This window comes from Panicum virgatum, chromosome 4N, assembly GCF_016808335.1.
Source record: "Panicum virgatum strain AP13 chromosome 4N, P.virgatum_v5, whole genome shotgun sequence".
Taxonomy (NCBI): Eukaryota; Viridiplantae; Streptophyta; class Magnoliopsida; order Poales; family Poaceae; genus Panicum; species Panicum virgatum.
The window spans coordinates 10,388,906-10,412,745 of record NC_053148.1 but is presented as its reverse complement, the minus strand read 5'-3'; the positions used below and the strand labels follow the sequence as shown (position 1 = coordinate 10,412,745).

The 23,840-nt window shown below is 46.8% G+C and overlaps 2 protein-coding genes, 1 long non-coding RNA gene and 1 pseudogene across 7 annotated transcripts; 1 reads left to right on the top strand and 3 right to left on the bottom strand.

Moving 5' to 3' along the window:
* Positions 1-369: 369 nt before the first annotated feature.
* On the bottom strand, positions 370-7,403 carry LOC120669577 (microtubule-associated protein 70-3-like). The gene is made up of 11 exons (XM_039949366.1): positions 6,918-7,403; positions 6,705-6,790; positions 4,589-4,654; positions 4,339-4,509; positions 3,989-4,159; positions 2,857-3,012; positions 2,618-2,764; positions 2,375-2,446; positions 1,627-2,193; positions 1,349-1,530; positions 370-879 (listed from the first exon to the last, which is right to left on the bottom strand). The coding sequence occupies exons 1-11, from the start codon at positions 7,078-7,080 to the stop codon at positions 840-842; spliced, it is 1,821 nt and encodes a 606-aa protein (XP_039805300.1). The 5' UTR covers positions 7,081-7,403; the 3' UTR covers positions 370-839.
* Positions 3,224-3,611, bottom strand: LOC120669578. Its single transcript, XR_005672708.1, has 2 exons — positions 3,447-3,611; positions 3,224-3,271 (listed from the first exon to the last, which is right to left on the bottom strand). It is a non-coding gene; the product is annotated as an uncharacterized LOC120669578 (long non-coding RNA).
* Positions 7,404-15,177: 7,774 nt separating the features above from the next.
* On the top strand, positions 15,178-16,779 carry LOC120669111 (annotated as a pseudogene).
* Positions 16,780-17,811: 1,032 nt separating this feature from the next.
* On the bottom strand, positions 17,812-22,909 carry LOC120669855. Of its 5 annotated transcripts, none has more exons than XM_039949722.1 (5): positions 22,761-22,909; positions 20,291-22,662; positions 19,560-20,201; positions 18,176-19,424; positions 17,812-18,090 (listed from the first exon to the last, which is right to left on the bottom strand). In XM_039949722.1, exons 2-4 carry the CDS (start codon positions 20,663-20,665, stop codon positions 18,177-18,179), a joined length of 2,265 nt encoding a protein of 754 aa, XP_039805656.1. In that variant the 5' UTR covers positions 20,666-22,662; positions 22,761-22,909; the 3' UTR covers positions 17,812-18,090; position 18,176. The 5 variants fall into 5 exon arrangements, with proteins under 5 accessions (XP_039805656.1, XP_039805655.1, XP_039805654.1 ...); XM_039949721.1 differs by having other exon boundaries at positions 20,291-20,673; positions 20,769-22,908; XM_039949720.1 differs by having other exon boundaries at positions 20,291-21,233; positions 21,270-22,908.
* Between the last annotated feature and the right edge of the window lie 931 nt (positions 22,910-23,840).

Below are 23,840 nucleotides of genomic sequence, written 5' to 3'. Positions count from 1 at the left end.
CATGCCTAACAGTTAGACAGCAACTATCTATGCAAATCCACGTAACCAAAATGAGCTAATGTGGCCATCATTAAATGAGAAAAGCATGTATTGCTATCTGCTATCTCATCTACTGTTCTGCTCATGCTTCCATGTAAACATCAACTAGAGTACGTATTAAATATCACATAGACAGCTAAATAGACAACAACTGTCAAAATTGTTATAAAGCTATCTATTTAGCTGTCTATGCATATCAAATAGACAGCAACTGTCTAAACTATTGTACATGCCTAGGTAAAATTTTGCAAAGCAACAAGTCAATGACAAGTGGTACACTAAGCTACGAAAGTATGTCTAGCCACGACTGTGGCAAAGACACAAATGCGACCTTGAAATTGTGGTGTATCTAAGATTTGGCATTGTTTGGCTTCGGACAAACACGCACTGTTCATCTGCGAAAGTTGTTGAAGCACGCAGTGGTCACACAGAGCAATTAGAGCAGCGGCAACAAATATGTGAGGATACAATATTGAATATTCACAACCTGGGCAACAGGATTCCTGCAGAACCGCAAGATAAGACATGCCAAGATCGCCCAGCCTATACAAGCATCAGATGCGCTGCCTGGACTAAACGAAACAAGAGGGCGGCAGCACGCGCCACAACCCGCAAGGTTAGACACCTCAGGTCCACTCCTGCAATGGCCGCATCTGATCCGAGCCTACTCTTACCCTGATCTTGGTATTGTAGGGTCATCTCATCTGTGCTATGATTTTAGCCACAAAATTCATAGGATAGGAATGAAAGAAATACTGGGTGGAACTATCCAAGAATGCTGCCTGGTGTTAGTGCTGCCGTCACTGGAAGTTGCGCATCGACCCACTTCGTGGTGCGTTTCTGCAGGCATCGAACATAATAGAATGTAAGAAAAAAGAAAAATATTGTACAATGACTTTTCCATGGGGTGGGGGACAGTGTTCTAGCTTCCACCAGTTTATAAGACAAGCATCTATGCTTTTAAAAGAACGCACAAGAATTCTGTGAACTTAAGATACAACTGTAAAATTGTACTTCTATTTATCACAATTAATTAATAGGGCATTACCTATAGGATACATGCATGATAAGCATGGAGAACTAGAAACTAAGAGAAATCTGAACATATAAGTGAAAGTTCGCCGGAATAAAATAAATAACAAATGGGTAGTGGAGAAAATGATATATAGCATACTTGCTGGTCAACTTCTTCCAAGATATTAGGCTAACTATTAGCTACTTGTGATTAATCAATATCCGAAGAATTGAGCATTTCAATAATGAGAAAATCGTAGTTCCATAAAAACCTTTAGCATTTCTAAAAATGTACCTTCCAGGAAGCAGCTGTGAACTTCCAGGGTTTTTTGTACCAAGCCGGTTGGCTCTAATTTCTTGTTCTTTATTGGCACGCATAGCTGCAACTTCTTTCTCCATGGCTGCAACCTCTCGTCTCACCTTTTTAGCCTCCACTCCCATTGCTTTGTTTAAGGTGTCTACTTTCTTTGTTAAAAACTGCAGGGAAACAATAGATAAGCAAACTTCATAGTAACTAGTATATAGCTTACTATCCATTAAACTGCAAAGTTAAGAAAAGAAATAGTTGCACACCTCAATAGCATCATCCTTATCTTTTAGACTCTGATCCTTTTCATGGCATGACTTTCTCAAAGAAATCACCTCTTTTTGCAGCATATCATACAGGAAACCAGAGACCGTCTCACTTGAGTTGTTATTTGTGGTTTCATTACTTTTCTCATCTGCATTGCTGTCTGTGCTCTCATCAGCTCTCTCATCTGCATTCCCCTTCCAACTGTCGTTACTCTCCTTATCTCTAACAGCGTCTGTAGATCTGTTGAGTAAATGAGCTCCATTCCCATGGACCTTTCCCCTATCTAGTGACCTAGATCCTCCATCAAATGACTTCGAAGTGCCTTGAGCATGCTTTAGGACCAAGCTGCTGCTTGATGAAAGAGATGACCTTGAATGAAAAGATGGCAACCTCCTCGACAACAGGCCATTTGGTGACAATTTAGACATATTATCAGCTCCACCAAGTGATAACCGGCGGGAAGGGCCATTGCTAAAGCTCTTCCCTTCGGTAGGTGGACGACTAGAGCCACTTGGAAGCCCCCTTAGTCCATCTTCTAATACTTTCAGACGTAACTGATATTTTTCCTGAGTTAATAAAGATGCAGAAGCTTATTCATCTGAACTAATTCACTTACAAAGCTTAGAATACATTATAATACAAACGCTGTAACAGATTCTGTCTATAAGTCAAGCTAGAAAGCTAGTAAGCAAGCAACAAGCAGGACACAACCAGCCTTCTCAACTGTAACAAAAAAAAATTATGCACCTTTAGTTGAGCTTCAGATCGTGCTGCACGTTCTGCAACCGCAAGCTTATCACGAAGTTGTTGCATTTCCCCCTGTAGAAACAAGAAATTATCAAAGGATGGTACATATCACATGAAACTCAAGAGAAGAACCTTGTCCAAGAGGTGCTACATTTAGTTTCACCAAAGAACAAGTATATAATTGCATAGTTGCATGCCAACAAAGTAAATTTGTAAAGAAAAGCTGTAGTTTAACTATCACACCTGCAAGAACCTACGTTCTTCAAGCCACTGTTTGACTGGCATCACTTTGTCATTAGAATCTTTCCACTCATTGGCAACAACAGTAGCAACCCTATTTGCTGTAACTTTAGCACGTGCAAGTTCACGGTCAAGTGTTCTCTTTTCTTCCTAACAAAATCATAAACATAAATAAGCATGAATCAAGTGTTCATAAGGGTTTTATGGCAAAAGATGTAACCAGACTAAGGATAGATTATTACACTCATTTCTTGAAATCTGCGCTCGTAATCTCGAACGACATTAGCTTTTACACCACCTTGAAGTACAGCCTCTTCCAAATCTCTCACAGTCTGGCTAAGCTTTTCAACTTCTGCAATCTTTTGACGATGCAACTTGTCCAAGATCTTATTTTCTTCCTGCCATGCAATGAAATTAATCAAACAACAACACAACAACATAGCCTTTTTTTCCAAGCAAGTTGGGGTAGGCTAGAGATGAAACCCGAAAGAAATAAGTTCAAGGCTTGATCAACTCTTGGTTCTTGTTTTGCAAATCATCAACCATAGCAGCTTTTGCCATAGCAATTTGCACAGTCCTCTCTGCTTCTAGCAGCGCTGCCTCCTTTTTTTTTGTTAGACGATCCAATGCTCTGTTGTCATCCTGGAGCTTTGAAATCTGAAAACAAGGTAACTTGTCATATCTTTGCCCGCATCAAATACATGAAAAATTGACGGGTAATTCGATGGTGACTGGACCGAAGTGAAATAGTTATCAAGTATAATGGAAACCTAGAAAGACATCTGCACAACACAAATAAAAGAACAAGTGGGTATACAAGACTTGGTATTACCTCCTGCCGAGAAAGCTTTAGTTCAGCTTCAAGTGGAGCAAGAATGGCTTCAATTGGCGGCATGTCATCATCCTTTTGGGCTGCATGTACTCTTCGCAAAGTTGCTTCTGCTGCAAACTGAGCAGCCAATGCAGCCTTTTTCTCATCATTTATCCTTTTAACTTCAAGATTCCGAAACGTATCCTTCTGGACCACCACTTGCCCATCTAGACTAACGTCTCCCCCCTCATGCCTAGTCGCTGCTGAAATCGCACATCATGTACTCGGTCTTGGTCCTACTAAGTCTGAACCCTTTCGACTCTAACGTGCGTCTCCACAGCTCTAACTTCGTATTAACCCCTGCCCTACTCTCGTCAACTAGCACCACATCATCAGCAAAGAGCATACACCAAGGGATCTCACCTTGTATATCCCTTGTGATCTCATCCATCACTAAAGCAAAGCAATGAAAATTAATCGATTAAGCAAAAAAAAACAATTTGATTGGAATGACCAACTTATTCTTTTTTCATGACATGAATAAACTGCATGCACCCACTTACATGGCATATCTCAATTTGCTTGATCAACTCTTGGTTCTTGTTTTGCAAATCATCAACCATAGCAGCTTTTGCCATAGCAATTTGCACAGTCCTCTCTGCTTCTAGCAGCGCTGCCTCCTTTTGTTTTGTTAGACGATCCAATGCTCTGTTGTCATCCTGGAGATTTGAAATCTGAAAACAAGGTAACTTGTCATATACTTTGCCCGCATCAAATACATGAAAAATTGACGGGTAATTCGATGGTGACTGGACCGAAGTGGTGAAATAGTTATCAAGTATAATGGAAACCTAGAAAGACATCTGCACAACACAAATAAAAGAACAAGTGGGTATACAAGACTTGGTATTACCTCCTGCCGAGAAAGCTTTAGTTCAGCTTCAAGTGGAGCAAGAATGGCTTCAATTGGCGGCATGTCATCATCCTTTTGGGCTGCATGTACTCTTCGCAAAGTTGCTTCTGCTGCAAACTGAGCAGCCAATGCAGCCTTTTTCTCATCATTTATCCTTTTAACTTCAAGATTCTGTAATTTTTTTTACTTTGTTAAGCACGATGAAGAGAGGGAGCAAGCAAAAAGTAAGCACAAGCCGTTAAATAGATACTTTGCTTTCTAGGAGAGATTCTGTCAGCTTGAGTTTCTCGTCCATCTTCTGCAATTCATCTGTTAGCTGCCACCAAAATACAATCGTATTAGAAACAAAATGCAGTTATTTCCACCCAAGTTTTTGTTTGTTACCAACAAAAGAATACATATAACCAGTAATTCAGCTATGTATTTCTTTCATGAAACAGTGAAACAAAAGGGAGTTATTTTCACCAAGTTTTTGTTTGTTACCTCCCACAAAAGCAACCTTGTGCAATAAGATAACTAAGCCAAACTATTAAATATTAATAATTGCGAACAGCACACCTGAGAAGCATACAGTTAACTTTCTTTGGCATGACAGCAGCAAATTACATGCCAAGGAGAAAGCACTTCTGATTGAATTTATCAGCATTGAACATAAAGAGGTAACCATTCTGGTGTTAAAGATTTTTTTTCTCGAACGCGCAGGAGAGCTGCGCATCAATATATTAAGAAGAGAAGGGGAAAAGATCCCAAGATGTTACAGATATAAAGGGCCTGCAACCCACCCTAAAACAAGTTTAGAGACTCTTACAAAAAAGAAATGCATGACCAGAACACTAGACCAGAACCATTAAGTAGCCATAGCTGCTAGGGCGAGGAGGTAAGAAACTCCTCGAGCCCCCTGCAAAAGACCATTCTGGTGTTAAAGACAACTTTAGCGTTCCAGTTGAAGCTCAGGGACCAATTTATGAGAGCCATTTGGTTAATAAATTAATAACAGGGTGCAACAGAATAAATTGCAAATACAGCCTACAAGCATTTGGGTTTTAAACCTTGGATTGGTATTACTGTGAAGGGTTACCTGAACAAATGCTAAATTTTGATTAGGCTTGCTGGAATCACAGACCAAGGGAAACCAAGGTCCACGAAATATATTGGGGATCTAAGAATATCTTAGAAATATGATGATGCAGTAGAATATATACAAGCCCAGGTGTTCTCTTGATAGCAGGATGGTAAAAAAAAAGTATGAGCTCAGAACAGGAATGTGGAAATCTGAAGCTAAATAAACCATAGTAGAATCTTAAAAAACTCTTAGAAGAAAGTGGTTATGAGTTGTAACAATGCAATCATACAAGCATTGGGTCTTTGTACCATGGGCCAACGAGGATTCTCTGCCAGTGTTTTTTTTCCTTAACAGAATTGGATAGCTTTGGCCAGATTTGGCAAGCATTTGGTTTAACATAAAATTTCTAAAACATTCCCTTGCCAGGTGAAACTTTAATTATTTTCGTGCTAAAAATTGGACAACCCATGGGTTTATTGGTGAAAAACTATAGTGCAGCTTGTTGGGCCAAATTTTGCTTCAAACCAAACAGCCTATGAGTTCCAAAAAGGTTACCAAGGTCACATAAATAAAAGACAATGCTGCACACAACAAATAAGTTCCAGACTGTCGGGAAAAGAAGAAAACATATTTAACCTTGACACAACATTGTTTGGGAACAAATTAATTCATGAATTTTCGTAGCAAGTTTACTTTTGGGCAACCATGAGAGCATTAGATCTTGATGCAACAAGTTTTCAGAACCTAATAGCAGAAGAAAAGAAAAAAATTGGGAGGATGGATATAAACACATCAATGCCTTGAGATTGAAAAGACACTTCTAGCCTGCAAACGGGCCCCTAGCTGAATTGGTTAGGTGGCTCGCACTCCTCAGGTCCTGCATGAGAAGATCTTCTTAGCAAAATGCCCGGGGGCTGTCATACCCCTCGCAGTCAGTCACATAAGCTAGCTCAAGAGCCAAAGTTCTTCACTGTTGCTAAATTCCTAGCGAATCCAGTTCTTTGGATTAAAACTATAATTGGCCACACCTAGCTTTATTCTTACATCCGTTTTTCTTTTCTTATCCCAAGGACTGGTCAAACCTAGCTCATACGTCCACCACAGTTGGCTATTTCCCGCAATCAACATCACTTGGTGGTGCAATCCCGAGGCAATGGGCATCCCAAAAATAGAAACAGATGATTCCTCCTCTTCTTTCTCACACACAATTCCTTTTCGGGGGGCTTTTTTTTCTATCACTCAAGGGATTGAAGACTACATAATCGGCATGGTAGCACGATAGAATGTGACAGTTGGGGCTTACCTCCTCGACGGCCTTCTCCCGCGCCCTCTCCGACAGCCGCAGGGCGCGTATCTCCACCTGCGCCTCCCCGAGCTCCCTCTCCTTATCTGACAGTAGCAAAAAAAAAAAACCGTACAAAAAATCAAGCCTCCCTTCCAAAACAAAACCCGTATAAGCCGCTGCAATAAGGGGAACAGCAAAGCACGAAATGAGGCGAGAGGTCATCAAACCGACCCCTCAGCTCGTTCTCGAGGCGGGTGAGCTCGACCCTGACGGGATCCGAGCCGTGTATCAGCGCGAGGAACTCGTCGGCGTCGAGGCTGGCCCGCACGGGTCCCCGCCGCCGGGACGGGGCCCTGTGCAGCGCCGCATTCCCGTCCTCGCCGCCGTCGGCCATCCCAGATCTGAGCGCACCCCCGCGCCGCGCCCCAGATCCCCCGGCCCGCCTCGCGCCCGCCGGCCCTCCCGGGGACACCGACGCACCCGCCTCCCGCGCACGGCCGGTTCCGCCCCCGCTCCCCGGCCCCGCCGGATCGGAGCGGAAACCCTAGCTCCGGCGCCGCTCCTCCGCCCCGCGTCGCTGCGCGTGTTGCTCTACCAGTGGCAGCTGCGGTTGCGGTTGTCTTGCTGGCTGTTAAGAGGCGGGTTAAAAAAAAAACACCCGGGGAAGGGACGGGACGGGAGGAGATTTTTGGATTTATGTTAAGATCAGGGTTAATCGCGACGGGACGGGGCTAGGCTTGTAGGCACATTTGACCACCACCCACTGTTTGGTGCTGGTCCGGCTCTACGCCGGGTCCGGTTTAACTTGTCATTTACGAGCACATAAAATGGGTTCAAATCAAAAGCACGCTTTGATAGTTGCTTGCCAGGGCTTTTTCAAATTGATTTGAATAAGATATGGGATTGTATAGCTACAAGACAATCGAGCTTGTCAGGAGGAAGTATTAAGTTCAAATGCATTTCAATAAAGCTAAAAAAATTCCAGATGTGCTAGAGATGATGTGCATACTCTTTGCCATGGTTTAGAGTTCGTGGGCAGTTAGTTGTAGTACGAAATACTAATTGAGTTTTTTCCTATACTTGAGATTGGAAGCTCTACTTGTGAGCATAAATGGTGAAGTATTTATTCAAATCAGAACTCAAGAACTAAACTCCAAGGCTAGGGATGGCACCCGTGGATGCGGGTGCGGGTTTGGCGAAAACCCGCCGCAGAAAAACCCGCGGGTTTCGGGTGTCCGCGGTTGTGGCAACAGATATAATAAAAATGCACAATCCATCAATTTAAACAGTTAAACAGCACATTTCTATACGTAATAAGGGAAAACTAACAATAAATCCATAAGTTCAAAGTAATAAGGACAAACTAACAATAAATTCATAAGTTTATGTGCTCATTTATAGTTAGGGTAGTTGACTGGGCCTTATCTAAACAGGCTGGGCTGGGGTTTCTTTGTTTACGGCAGGGGCGTCCCTAGGTCCGTGCGGCCGCACAGGGCCCCCAAATTTGAAAGCCCCCCAAAATATGAAGTATACCTTATGTATAGTACTATAAAAAACCTTGATTTTATTAATTTGCAGTCCAATTCGTAGTAAAACGAGGTCCAAATTGCACCTAGAAGTCATACATCGTATTCGCGATTATCGATCGCCCGAAGCATGGCCTTCCGCTCGGCGGCCGCGGCGACCCGAATCGTTCACCAACACCGAAGGCAAGACTGACGCCGCTTCGTCTCCTGTCGACGCTCGCGCCTCGCGGAGGTGGAACGGACTCGCACCTGACGGTCGCGGTGTCAGATGCAAGTCGTGAGGCGCCCACGGACCACGCAGCCACTCTTAGATGGCCACGGCACTCAGCATTCTAGACGTCGCTGCCGTTAGAGCTCCATCTTAATATTTCGCACAGGCCCCCGGCTTAGCCGGGACACCTCTGGTTTTCGGATGGGTGCGGGTGCATTCACGTGTGGAATATTGGACCCACACCCACATCCGTCGGTTCTAAAATTCGACCGATAAAATCCGCACCCATCCGCACACGTATATATATGATGGGAGTTGGTCACAGCAATTTATAATTATTGCAAGCGTGCGAGAATATCTTAGATATATCATATGCAAAACGGTTTGAAAGATAGTTGCGGCGAACTTAGGTCTCAGGATCTAAACTCGCTTCCTTTACTTTGAACCATGAGCTTGAAAATGTGTTTTGATGTTGTTTGTTTATGCTTGATTTGACAATATTATGTAAAATTGATGTTTATGTATATGAATGTGTGCCTCAAAACGATATGATATTTAAGATCATGAAGACTGTAGTTACTGGTGATATAAAATCGCAATATTTTTTCATACTTATTTTATCATGTTGAAACATTTTCCATTAGAGGTCTCTTGCTACCTCCTTCCGTCAAGATTCTTATATACTCCCACCATTCCATATTATTAGTTATTTTAGCTTTTTTTTTACGAACCGCACAAGACAGTGCGAGTTTCTATTGATATAACAGAAGAATACAAGACTACAGTTCTGGAAGACCATAGGCAGGAAAAAGAAAAGAAACGAAAAAATAAAGAACACCTGGTTGGATTGAGACGTCAACACGGGAAACTCCACAACACGACTCTCTCGAGGAACACCACACCTCAACTCTCACCCAGTCGGATTGGGGCATCAACACGGGTGAACACTCAAAATTGTAGAGCCACGGCGGCCGAGTAAGCCAAGTTGCCATGACAACCAACCTCCTCCTACCTAGGAAGTCGCCGTCGAAACACGATCCCACATCGATAAGAAGTCGAGAAAAACAGACTGCACCACGCCGAGAAGGCCACCGCTATGCAGGACCTGCCGCCGTAGTGCCGCTGCCACAGCAAACACCATCTGACAGAGTGAAAACCATCGAATCCGGACCTCTCACAGGCTGTCTCGCCTTCACCACCACGAAGACACAACGCACGGGGGCCTCGCCACACCCGCCGCTAGACCTCCTCCACACTCTCGTCGCCATGCAGAAGACACCGCACTCGGGGGCCTCGCCATGTCTGCCACAGTACTCCATGTCGCGGATCTGTTCCTTAAGTCACCATCAGGATGATGAATGGTGTTGCCCCGTGTTTCAAGATCCCATCAAACAGTCAAGTCGTGCCCGCCGAATGACCGCATCTCGTTGCGCCACCCACGCAACAGCCTCCGCCGTCATACTAGCAAGCCAAGTTGTCGCTTGTGCCATCTTTAAACGATGTACCACACCGGAGTTGCCGAGCAAAGCTGAGCAGCCCGCCGCAGTCCGCTGCAAGCCAAGCTGTCCCACGATGATGGTGCCGCAAGCGCCGCCTTCCGATGCCGTCCCACGCCGCACTGACAATTGCCAAGCAATGTCAACTGCTGCAGTCCGCTGCAAACAGCCAGATCCAACATCCATGTGACAACCCCAGCTGCCAGTATGATTTTGGTTGTCGCCGCATGAGTTAGGCAACCCCCTTCGAGCTCACCACCTACACCAAGCCGTCTCGCCAAGCCATCGGTGGCCTTCCACAGCCTGGCTAAGAAGTATCTCCACCAACGACGTCTTCAAGAAGATAACGACGCCAAAGGCGCCGCCGTCGCTCGTCCAACAAGTGGACAGGGCTTTCACCCGGAGAAACCCGCGCAGAAGGGAAGGGCTCCAAGATGACACCCCCAACAGGGAGAACGACGCCCTCAGACGCCGTTGTCATCATTACCAGGAAGCCGGCGAGGCTTTCGCCCGGAGAATCCCATCCTATCTGCATGACCACAGCCCGGCAAAGCAAGAAGTCCCTTGGGGCCGGCAGCGCGGCTGTGCCACCACGCATCGTAGCCAACTCGCACCTCCTCACGCCGCACCACACACAGTCGCGGCACCACTCGCCGCCGCCAAAACGCCATGCGCAGCTGACGACCACCGCGCGCGGCCTCTCGCGGCGCCTCGGAGTCCCATCCACCACCATCGCGACGAGATCTCATCCACCACTGCTGCAGCACCTCATGGCGTTCCGACGTCTCTGCTGCCACTGCCTCCGTAGGGCCTGCTCCGCAAGGATGGCACAACGCAGACATCCACGCCTCCATGGCGTCGATGGAGCACGCAGGCTGACGCCAGCCACACCACCTTGGTGTCGCTAGCGAAGCCCGAGCCACCTTGGTTGCGCCACCACGGCGCCGCCACAAGTCGCAGAGCCCCATCCACGACCCTGACCAGCAGTAGGCACTGCCGCCATCGTCGACGCGCGAGCCACCATCTCCGCTACCGGCAGCCCACATGCAACCGTCACCGCGTTCAGCCGCTCCTGCCGCCACCGCGACCGCGGCCCAGACCCCCACCACGCACACCGTAGGCCGAAGCAGCACGCCGCGCCTCTCCGTCTGGGACCTCGCACCCCAGGCCGGACCGCCGTGGTCGTCGTCGGCCGCAGCTACGCGCCGCGGCGCCCCCTTGGCACCAGCCACCCATCGCGCCACCAGCCGGCCATGGGGGAAGACCTCGTCACCACCCTGTCCATGGAGAACAGCGTGGGCGGCGGCCACCACGGCCCCTTCACGCTCCTCTCCGTGGACCCGTCCGGCCACCTCGCCGTCGCCAGATCCGGGCCCGCGGCCACTGAATCCGGCCACATGGACCCCGGATCCGGTCTCGCCGGCGCCACCACCGCGCCCCCGGCGGCGTCCCCCTCCGACCAGTAGCAGCCGCGCCCAGATGACGTAGGGAGAGGAGAGGAAGTTGCCCCGCCGCCGCCGTCCTTGCGGGCCGCGTGGGCTTCCGGCTGCCGGCTCTGGCGGCGGCGCGGCGGTGGGGAGCGGGGAAGTGGGCGGCGGCGGTTGGTGGGGGGCGACCGCCCGTGTCGCCCTACGCGGGGGGCGAGGCGTGAATGGTACTATTGCTCTAGCTCTATTTTAGCTTTTTTAGATTTGTAGTTTTTGCTATATATCTGTATATATTATATCTAGGTGTATAGAAAAATCTATAAATCTAGCAAAACTAAAATAACTAATAATTTGTTCAGGCGCACCTTTGCTTGTGTGCCCGCATGGCTGCCGTTCGGAGTTTCGGACGTCAAGCTAAACGGTGCCAAGTAAAGAAAGCCAGGGGAACGGCCAGAAACGGCCGCAAGGGGTGCTGGGCCAATTGAGAAGCGCCACGTGGGGGTGGAGGTGGGAACAGGCAGCACAGGATTAATCTTCTTTGCACAGTTGAAGGGTAAAATCGTTAGGCAGTTCACCTAATTCAGCAATCCTAGAAGATGATGCCCGAATAGGTTGAAGTGGACATCTTATCAGGGTATGAATTGAAGACTCGGATTTCTTTATGCAAGCTACCATACTACGCTCAAGTTAGACAGAGGCTATTGAGTCCATCCAACCTTCTTTCACGTCACTTTTGTTGACACTACAAGTCTGGTACTTTAATGTGCCACACCTAGGTGTTACCTTGAAATGAAGCAATCTAGATATCTAGGATTTCCATTTCCATCCGTCGTGTGCAATGCCTTTACCTGATTACTAATTATATGGGACCAATAATGAATAATCCTTTTTTGTTTTTTACCTTTCATTTTTTTAATTTAAAATTATACATTTTCATATAACTATTCTTAATCTTTTCAAACATAGTAACGGTCGAACTTTTATAGCGCTGTTGGACTGTGTTATGTTGCACTTAATTTTTTTAAAGCTAATGTACAAACATAGTTAGTACTGCACTCCCTCCAGTTGTATACAACTTTAAATCATCAATAATATATCTTTGAGTATTTGAGCTTCCTCCAATATTATATTTTTTCTTATATTTCTACATCTTCTTTGAATGTTCATAAATGCATCTTAACATAACTTATAAAGCGGTCAAGTTGCCACCATCGTATGTTTTTTTTACATAGGTTATGCAATACATATGATACTTTTGACTTGGTTAGTTGGTTAAGCTTGAGCTATGCTGGGGATATTTAAGCGTGAATAGGCAAGTAGCTAGATTCAAATATTCTTGCATAGCTTCATTAATTAACTTCCTTAATTAATTGAGCACATCACAGTGCTGCCGCGCACAGCTAGTAACTAATAAATGAATGCATGGTACTGCTCTAATGGTGGGCATATGTGTTTGCTTCTCTTTTGGCCTTGACTAAGACCGGAGATTAGACAAGTTAGCAGCCAGCAGTAGTGCAGGCTAAACGCATGGCACCATCAGATAGACCTGTAGGGGTTATTGACTTAATGTGGCATCACTAGTCAGTCATAACTTCAAAGTGACAACTCTGATCATATTATGTCCCGAAAATCTAAATATGTCGCGGGCTCTTTTGAACTGGAGGATTTCTAAAACATAGGATTGGAATGCATATGAATTGAAATCCAAACACAAGAAACTTATATAAACATGTGTTCGGATGCTACACATGAAGAATAATGTAATCACAAAGGAATGAAAAAAAACATGAGGCTGGACCTCATACTTATTTTCCTTCAAAATTTACATGGAAGAGTCCATTCCATAAGAGTTTCAAAGGAATCCGTAGGATTAAATCCTTTGTTCCAAAGACTCTCATAGGACGAAAAATTTGATGTAGCATTTACGTACTTTCCATCCATTCCAAAGAAGACGTACTATATTATGGGATCATGACGGAAGCTGCATGGGAGTGCCAATTTCTACAGCACCAAAATATGGGTGGCCAAGCAAGCAACGCAAGGAAGCATGCAGTGAGGGCGAAAGAAAAGGCTCGATGGTCTTGTTCAACAGCCAGCCTACCTGCACCACAAAATTAAGCCAGTGAGATCGGACCGAAGCAAACAGTGAAACAGCCATGGTACCATGAGATCAGAGCTTGCCGAAAATGATGCGAGAACCAGCTAAAAGCTCAACCTTGCCTGTTCTCAGTCCTGCTGTTGCTTTCCTCGGAGTCCGAATGTGGTTACGAGATAATGGGGGTGTCCTGGCCAAACCGGGGTCCATTGCGAAATATTAAGATAGACGCATATTGACTTAATAAAATTAAATAATAGTAATAAGTAACAATAGTTTTACTCAGCTCGGTGTCTTGGTGCTGTGTAGGCACTCAATGAGGGTAGAGGCCGGAGGACCGAGGCCCTGAGCGCGGCAGCAGCGTCTAGGCTGCCATAGCCATCTAGGAGTGGCCATGGCCCATAGGTGTCTCACGACTCACATCTGGCAACCGGCATCAGCAAGTCGACATCGTGATGGCGACCGCCAAGCGCAAGTCCCTCTGCCTCCGCGAGGCATGAGTGTCAGTGCGTGATAGGAGACGAAGCGGCGTCGGTGATCGAGTCGAGCACCGCCGCGGCCGCCGAGCGAAAGGCCGCGCGTCGGACTATCGACAATCAAGTTTACGATGTGTGACTTTTTGGGTGTAATTTGGGCCTCGTTTTGCTATGGATTAGGTTCAAAATTAACGAAATTGAAGCATCATATATTACTATACATAATAACATAAGGTATACTTTATATGTTGGGGGGCCTTCAAATTTGACGGCGCACAGCTCACACGCTTCTAAGGACGCCCTGGCCACCACATCACTGTTGCGTCGATCCCTCACAAAAGTTTGGTTTGGAGTTCTTTTTCTTCTCTACCTTTGCGGGTTTAGAGTGATGGAGGGAGAGCATTTTTGCGAAAACTTCTTTGGTTAGCAAAAGATGAAGAACCTCCAGCATGCTACAAGATGTGAAATTATTTTTCAGGGAGAGCATTTTTCCTAGGTTCCACTAAAAATAGAAAGGCAAACTTTTTTAACCCTCCGCTGTATACCAACTCAAAACACCCTTGTCGTCGGTGGCGGCGGCGTCCATGATCGTGTGGGGTGGATGGACTGCAAGGTATGCCAAGGACGCCAAGCGATTGGGGGATTCGGGACGCTGTGGACTAGGCAGGCCGAGATGAGTTGTACATAGGGCACGCTTCGTTCCCCGAGCCCGACTCGGGCTCGCGTGGAAACGCGTCATCGTGACGAGTTCCGTGTGTATGGTTGGAACTCGGGCCCATATGTCGACTCGGACCCGCAACGGCAGGCTTGGCGCCATAAAACGCAGGCCGCCGGGCGTCCCGGGAGCAACACGAGAGATCGAGATTATAGGTGGCCAAACGGCGGCCCGGCCCGGCCTGGCACGGGCCCGTCTAAGCACGGCCCGTTTAGGCACGACCCGCTTAAGCACGAAAATATTAACGGGCCGTGCCGTGTCTGCCCATGGGCTGAAGTGCCGGCCCAGGCACGGCCCGAAATTGATTTAATCGGGCCGGGCCGGCCCGTTTGGCCCAGCAGTCCGGCGGCTCGAAAATATTTAAATAGGGTTTGATAATGGATAACATAGTATTTAAACGGGTCTATCGTGCTACCGATCGGGCCGCCCTTTTTCGGGCCGTGCCTGGACGCGTCCATGGGCTGACAGTGAGGCCCAGGCACGGCCCGGCTATCGTGCCCGTGCCATGCTCGGGTCGGGCTAATATGGCCCGGGCTTCGGGCCCCATGGGTATCGGGCTAAATGGCCATCTATAATCGAGATCGACGGAGCAATAGCGTACGCATCGAAAACCATCACGAGGGAGCTAGTTCGGCGACCGGCGCGCGGCATGGGGCGGCCCGAAACCCTGGCGGCATGTAGCCCTGGGCATGAAATACCGAGAACCGAAATTGAACCGAAAAATATCAAAAACCGAACCGAAAAATACCGAAACAAAAAAATTCGGTTCCTAGTTCTTGAGAACCGAAGTACCGAAGTAAATACTGAAACCGAACCGAGTTTACCGAAGTTACCGAATTTACATGAAATGTGATAAGTTTGAGTGTTGTTATATAATTGATTGTACAATTATAGACAATATATTATGTATTTTTGGCACTCACACTTATAGTCATGTGGATTTTTATATGTATTTGTATTTTGCACTATTGGTATCTATGAAATTGTGTTAAAATTAGTTTTTGAACCGGCTATTACATCTTCTGTGTGACTAATTCGGTAAATACCGAAACTGAACCGAATTTACCGATACGAATTTGCTCGGTACCGATTTTTTTAGGAACCGATCGATCGGTACTAAATTTCTGAGGAACCGAATTTGTCTTGGTACCGAAGTACCGAACCAATCGGTTCGATATTTACCGAACGCCCAGGGCTAGCGGCATGGCTCCTCCTCGTCGTCCCGGCCCTCTTCGTCGCGCCGAACGCCGCTGCGCAGATCAAGACCACCGAGACGCGCTGGAGCTTCCACCTCCCGCTGCCCAGCGGCGTGACCGGCGCCGAGAGCCTCGCGTTTGACGCCCGGGGCCGGGGGCCTACGCCGGCGTCTCAGACGGCCGCGTCCTCAGGTGGGGCGGCAGCGCCGCCGGCTGGACCACGTTCGCGCACAGCGCCAGCTACCGGAAGATCCCGCTGTGCACGGCGGGCGTGGTGCCGTCGGAGGAGACAGAGAGCATGGCCGGCCGCCCGCTGGGCCTGCAGTTCCACGCCGGGACAGGCGACCTCTACATCGCCGACGCCTAGCTACCTGGGGCTCATGAGGGTCGGCCCGGGCGGCGGCGAGGCCGAGGTGCTGGCCTCCAGCGCCGACGGCATCCCGTTCCACTTCGTTAATGGGCTCGACGTCGACCAGGCCACTGGCGACGTTTACTTCACCGACTCGAGCGCGACGGGCGGTCCGGGCGTGTCGCCGTGCTCAAGTCCGGCCTGCCGTACCCAAACGGCGTGGCGGTCAGCCCCGACGGTGCGCATGTCGTCGTGGCGCACACCGTGCCATCCCAGGTGTTCCGGTACACCATACGCGGCGCCGGGGCCGGCCGGTACGAGCTGCTGGCGGACCTGCCTGGGTATCCCGACAACGTGAGGCGTGATAGTAGGGGCGGCTGCTGGAGTGCTGGGTCGCCCTCAACCAGGAGAAGCAGCGCCTGGACGCAACGCCGGCAACGGCCCCCGTGAAGCACCTAGTGGGTGTCCGCCAGGACGCCGACGGGGTGCAGACCGAGGAGCTGACGGCAGCCAAGGGCGTCACGCTGAGCGACGTGGCGGAGAGGAAGGGGCAGCTGTGGTTAGGGTCCGTGGAGCTCGACTACGTCGGCCTGGTTGCTTGAGCTGCCAGCATAGTGTGTTGGTAATGTCATTAGGGATTGGATTGTGAAAGATATATATAGGCGGAGATGAGTTCGAAGATGCGTTCAACTTCGAACTCTGGGCAGTCACCGGTGAAGGCGTCGATGTCCTGGGTATGGAGGCCCGGGCTGTCCAGTGGGACCACGTAGCCGAGGACAGTGTCATCCTGGTCGAGGGGAAGGTGCTCGGCCTGCTGGGCTTCGATGTCGTCCGGAATCTTAGATTATTTGTGCTGTGTCCGTCACATACTCTTTCACAAACCAGCAGGTTCACTCTGTTGCCAAACACCCAGATAATTGCATCAATGTTTTTTCCATTACAGCATCTTTGGTCAGAAACCTGAGCATCGATTCTTTTCTAAACCTAACAGCAAAATATGGGTTACAACTTACAGCTAGCTTTACAAGCACCCCAGTGTGTCTACTTCTCAGCCTAGTATCAGGTGGACGTTTCAGCCATTTCCGTGTGCACTAGAACAAATTGGCAATGCCAATAACGAGCAACGACATCCCCCATCAACTTCAACTGTCAAGCTTGTATGGAAGTACCAGGCAGTGACTAGGGTTGAAAACGGTCGGAATCGGTCGGGATAACCCCGTTACCATTTTCACTTTTATATTTTAATATGAAAACGATATCGAAAACGAACAAGTCGAACACGAATACGAATACGGACTCACGGTATTTCGAAAACGAACCAATTCGAACGGAAATGTGTTGAAAGCGAATGGTCTACGGAAAGGCAAAACGGAAACACCGACCATATACGATCGTACCCAATCCATAGTCACAAAGTTCCCGGGTCGAACGGGTCGAGGAACGGGGTCGAGGGTCGAGGGTCGAGACTTTGTAAAATTGTGGTACGAGGGGGGTATACCCCTTTGGAACGAGAACCCGAAATTTGGTACGTGAATCCGTGGCTAATGGGTCGATGACCCTGGGACGGTCCTAAGAGTCGAGGGTCGTGACCCTAATTAATTTGGATCGATGACCCCGGAACGATAGATACAGTGTAGGGTCGTGATCCAATGTATTTTGGATCGATAGGAATTCAATTATATAATATAAAAGATAAATCACACATCACACAATCCAATTAAGAAAAATTCGAAACCAACAAATAGTCTGATACTCTCTTCACAATCTAAATTTATTTTATTGAATATAGAAGCGGGAGGACGACTGACGACGGATGGCAGCGACGCTCTTGCTGTTCCACGCTCCTGCTTCTAGCCTTCTACAGCTACAGCACTCCTGCATCCTTGCCTCCTGCGCTTCTGCTGATGTGTGAACTGCAAACAATATTGAACAGAGACTTTGATTCAGTATACAACTTTACGTAAATTTAAATGGAAAATGGCATGCATATTGAATTACCTCAGTTATTATTTCTAGCATTCCTTTTCTTTGATGATGAGGGGCCCGGCTCGTCATTTGGAGGATCAAGATCAACCTCGGCATCATCCTCCAAATTCGTCCAGCGCAACTGCTCCAGCTTAACTCTTGATTCCTCCAAAGAAGTATCTTCTGGAATTGCATCCCACTTGCTGTTAGGGCCTGCTTTGTAGTCTTCTGAAAACCTTGACAAGAGGCGAATATTGGAGTGAACGTAGACCAGCTTGTCTGCTGTTTTAGAATTAAGCCTATTCCTTTTCACATTGTGGATGTACGAATACGTACTCCAGTTTCTCTCAGCTGAGGAGCTACTGATTGGCTGAGACAAAACCCTCAAAGCAAGTTCTGACAGATTTGGAGTCTCTGAGCCGTAGTTGGACCACCAGTCAATGGGTTTCATTGTGCTTGCATCATTTTGAACAGACGTGAATGAAAACATCCCTTTCTTCATGTGAAATGCAGTAAACTCTTCTAGGTAATTCTTTCGTTCAGCATCAGTATCTGCTATTCTGCGGAAAGCTTCCAGCACCCCACGCATGACCTCCTTGTCTTGATTTGGAGCCTTTCTGGGCTCACCTCCAGGAGCGGGTTTTTTCAAGTACTCAATATCATAATACTCTGGGCATAGTGCAAAGGCCAAACAATGCAGAGGGATATTCATTTTCTCCCACCGACTAAGGATAATGTTTTCTACCGTGGGAAAATCAAGCCTGTGAGGGTAGTCCAACTTGGTCATCACATCTTTTATCTCTCCCAGCATGGTGTCCATTTTTTCATATACTTCACCCATCTTTGGGCCTTCTCCATCACTAAATTTTACCATCAGGAACAAGGGCTTTGTGAGAGCAAGAATGCTTTCAACCTCTGTCCAAAACTCTTCACTGTTGATAGTGTCAACTGCAATCTTTGCATATTTATCACTCCCATTGTGTTTCATCCAGTCCTTCCATTGCTTTGTAACCACCGTGGAAGCAAGTGCTTCACGGCAGTCACTCAGCCTCTTTAGCAAAATATAATGGGACGCGAATCGTGTCTTTGCCACCCTCAAGAGATCTAGTTTTGAATTAGCTCTGGAAATTGCTAGGCCATGTTGGTGATTCAGAATGAATGTGACTAGAGCTTTACCAGTACTGTATGTCTCCTCTATCCAAGGAAGTGCTTTGGCTAAATCCTTAAATATCAGATTCAGAGTATGCACTACGCAAGGTGACCAAAAAATGTGTTTGTGCACCTAGGGAAAAATAATGTTTCAAATTAATAAAAACTGAATGTCTGAATAGGACTCTGAAACTCTGAATCTGAATCACTAAAAGCAATAATAGTAAACTTATAAAGAGAAGAAGGTGAGTAGGTGACAAATACGTACTTTTTCAATTTCCCGTCCAGCTGCCTTGCAATTTGATGCATTATCAGTCACAACTTGCATAACCATCGAGGCTCCAATATCTTCGATCGCCTTAAGCAAATAATCTGCTATTGCTTCACCAGTTTTCTCAATTCCAGAAAAATCATCTGCATACAAAAACATTGAACCACGGCTATTTGATGCAATTACATTGATTAATGGCTTGTTCTTCATGTTTGTCCACCCATCAGAAACAATGGAAACACCATGTGTGTGCCTAATTAAAAGAAATAAGTCAAATACCTCGTAAGTAGCTGTATAAAGATAACTTATATATGCATTGTAAATAGACTGTTGCGTTGCGTACCATGTGTTTTTAAGTGCGCCCAAGTCTTGCTCAACATTTCTCTTGCATGCATCTAGAAGGGAGGTTCTTGCCTTCTCACTGGAAGGTGATTTGTATCCCTTCGGTCCTTTGTTTATGGCTGCTACCATTTCAGACCACTGAGGACTTCTCAACACATTAAAGGGAATTCCATTAGCGCACAAGCACCGCATTATTGCCATGTCAACGGCATCCCTTTCTATCATACCAAAAGCATCTGCCACTGGATTGTGCCTTTGGGTGGCCGCTGGTTTAGAGGAACCTCGTAATTTCTGAATCTATACGAAATATATGATAACTAAATCAGAATCTATACAAAGAGGCTACCTAATACTGAATAACTGAATTTAATGATAAAGAGACACACCTTCTCATACAGTTCTTTATACTTGGCGCGATTACTTTGTAGTGCCGTACAACGACTAATCTGTGCCTTCTTACCAGGTCCAGCACCGAAAAAATGCATTTGAATTCTTGTCGAGCTGCTGCTGAACTTCTTTTTGCAGTGCTTGCATTGCCAACCCTTTGATCCACCAGGATTCTTCCCTTTGCCAGCATATAATATTGTTACCTGTTCAAGGAGGACTTGTCTCTTTGTATGATTCTGTACTTCAGTTTCTTCTTCTTCTTCTTCACCTCCTTCATCAGCTTCTATGGGATCAATTTCGTCACCACTGTCCATGTGCTCTGGTGCTTCGTGTTCCATCTCGGCCTCCTTACGTTTCTTCGATCCAAACGCCATTGCTATTCCTGAAGTAATTAGAAGTAGATTACTAGATGCAACAAGAAAGAAGGAATGCAGGATTTCAAGTGTACGAGATTGAATTTGATACGAAGTTACGAACCTCCTCGGCCTGCAATGCGCAGAGCCGCAGACGTGAAATCCGCAGCAAAGGACGAATGAACTGGAGAATTGAAATTGGCGTTGAAAGTTGCTGGAAGGCTTGTTTCAGATCCCGATGGGGCAATATATATATAGGTGATTCAGAATTCCGATCGGCAGTATTAGGAAGGACACGATTTGTCAGGCAACTGATTAGTAGCTATCCTAATATGAGTTAGCCTACACGTATTACAAATGCTACTGGTACGGTTGGCTGGTCACCTGCCCACCTGGTCCATTGTCAGTGACTTATATTTTATATTCCTCCAAAAAATAAATTATGAGCATGCTTCTATAAAAATTATGAAAAAATATCAAATATCAAATACTAAAATTTTGAACAAACGCTTTAGTTTATGCTCGACTTGATAAAGATCAAGCTTGATCAATAATTAACTAAGGCCTCTTTCTCGTTTGTCACCTATACCTTAGACTTAACAACATACTCGTTTGTCACCTATACCTTAGACTTAACAACATAACTAGCTGTGGGCTATGTAACTTTGCCATGTCAGCTTGAGGTTTGCTTGTTTTGCCTTTTTCAAGAGCTAGCTCATAGAGACAAGTGGATCTCATACATTGACACGTACCATGAGGTGGTTGTTTCACGAAGCAACGACCTCTTTATCTCTCATCTCTCTCTCTTCCTAAGTGGCATTGCTTGAGACGATCTATGAGACCGTTGACGTGTAGTAATGTTCTTTATGATGTTCTAAGATGATTTGAGCTGTGTGCTATAAGATGGAGAAGTAATCTATTTACATTTGTTTTATTTTATGAGGTGGACATGATTAAAGGTAGTGCAGTAGCTCAACTAGTTTTGTTAGCATATAATTCGCTCCGTTTGGATGGCTGTGTCTGGTAGCTAGTGTTGATTTGTTGTCAGAGAAAAATACTGCTGGCTGCTGGCTGATGCTGATTTGGTGTGAGCGAAAAATACTATTGGCTGACAAGCTAGCTGAACAAAGCGAATGTCGTTGCCCCATAAGTTTCTACAGTAAACACTATATAGAATCATAGATCATCTCCAATGACATATGCATAGACATAGCATAGTGGATTGATAATTAAATGTTAGTAGTTACCAGTACTAACATCTAGTAGAAATAAAGCAATACCACTTATAGATTTCAGTTATCATCATAGCACGCTGGTTAGTTGGATGCCTAGTTTTTGCATCTCTCTTTTGGTCGTGGGTTCGATGCCTAGTTTTACATCTCTGTTTTTTTTAACGTATTAGGGAATGAATCGTATTAGGGAATGAATCATGGAAGGAATAAATGGTAATTGGGGAGATATGGAGGGAAATCTCCGGCCACGGTAGCAAAATTTTTCCAAAAAATAATAGGTACATACAGAATCTGTCAAAGGCTCACACCAAATCAGCATACGAGAGAAGGCCACGGTAGCATACCAAATAATAGGTACATACAGATACATACTACAGACCAGCATGATAAGTCCGCCTCCTCCATACGAGAGAAAAGAGAGTAATAAAAAAATCAAAGCTCAGCAGTCAAAGGCTCAAAGCAGAGGAGCCGTCCGCCGTCCGCCGTCCACGAGATCCCTGGCGGGGACTCCGCGCTTCGCAGCAATACGGCCGGCGGCTCGTCACCAGGGGTCACGAGATGTCGCGGAGGGGCGCCATGTCCGCTGCAGCGGCCGCGCCGGGTCGCGGCGCCGGCTGGGAATGGACGGCCCGCCGCCGTCGTTGTTCCTGTCGGGGAACCGATGCAGGCGAGGGCGGCCGCCGCGGTGGTGGCGGAGGACGGGAGGACTACGACTCCAGCTTTTCCGTAAGCCTTCCATCTTCATCTGCATCTCATCCCGTTTGAGAATCGAGATTGAGAGAGACCCTGCGAAAACAATCAGACGAGATCCGTTTTAGTTGGGACGGGATCCATCAAATTGGGGCGGCGACCCATCTAGTTTTGGGACTCGCCCCATCCTGTACCTGTGCGGCGACGGGGCGGCGACCCACCACGAATCGGAACGTCGACCCACGTCGTCCCCGACCCACGAATTGGGGCGACGAACCCGGGTCACGGAACGCGGGATCGACCCCGAATTCTGTGACTATGACCCAATCATCCGACAAACTTGACATGCATATATGAAAATACATTGATAAATAATAATAGCACAAGTAATTGTAAACATGATAATAATTAACAACCTCACAAGTTCACAGCCATACAATAATGTATGGTAGTCACAAGTCACAAGCCACAACTCTCAAGCCCACGCTTAAAGAGAGATTTTTTGAAATCAACAAAATACTCATGCTCAACAATATTGAAAGGATATTCATGCATGGTTATTGCTAAATTTAATTTCTTTAAGCTAGTTTCGTGATCATATTTGTAAGGTTGAATATGTGTAATTTGAGTACCAATGTTGAGCTGCTGCTATCCTTTCACAATACCATACGCAGACCTCAAATCCGTGAACCTCTGCTCAGTGACTGTGAACATCTGCTCAGATCGGAGGGGGCTGGGCACCTGGCTCCTGGCTCCTGGCGGGCGAGGACCAGAGCTGAAAGGCTCAGGCAGAGAACCAGCAGCTGGCAAGGGAGGGACGAGAGAGACGGCTGCTAAGATCGGAGGGGCTGGACAGCTGGCGGCTGGCGCCTGGCGGCCGAGGACCAAAGCTGATGCAGAAACGCGGCGGCTGGCCAGGGAGGGACGAGGGAGGCGGAGGCGTGCGGTGAGTGGTGATTTGGGCTGGGCCGTCAAGAGGACCTAAGAAATGCTTGGGTTTGGGCCAGGATTCACCTTACCGACGGTAAAACGATTTTCGCCAACTAGCGGTATCGGTAAACCGGCGGTAAATCGCCGGAAACCGCCAGAAACCGCTCGAAATGACAATTCAAATTCAAAAAACCGGTAACCGTTGTTTACCGACCGGTAATCGATGTTTACCGACCGGTAACCGTCGTTTTTAACCGGTAAACACCGTATGACTTTGGAAAATTAAAAATTTTGGCAGCATTTCACCGTAATTTTGTAAATATCATTACTGATGGTATATATCA

Coding starts and splice junctions, on each gene's coding strand:
- LOC120669577 (XM_039949366.1), bottom strand. CDS start 7,080: ATGGCCGACGGCGGCGAGGACGGGAATGCGGCGCTGCACAGGGCCCCG. Junction 6,791..6,917: donor CCTCGAGAACGAGCTGAGGG/GTCGGTTTGATG, acceptor TGCTACTGTCAG/ATAAGGAGAGGGAGCTCGGG. Junction 2,765..2,856: donor GCAGATTTCAAGAAATGAGT/GTAATAATCTAT, acceptor TGATTTTGTTAG/GAAGAAAAGAGAACACTTGA.
- LOC120669855 (XM_039949722.1), bottom strand. CDS start 20,665: ATGGCGTTTGGATCGAAGAAACGTAAGGAGGCCGAGATGGAACACGAA. Junction 20,202..20,290: donor ATAAAGAACTGTATGAGAAG/GTGTGTCTCTTT, acceptor TATTTCGTATAG/ATTCAGAAATTACGAGGTTC. Junction 19,425..19,559: donor CTGGACGGGAAATTGAAAAA/GTACGTATTTGT, acceptor ATTTTTCCCTAG/GTGCACAAACACATTTTTTG.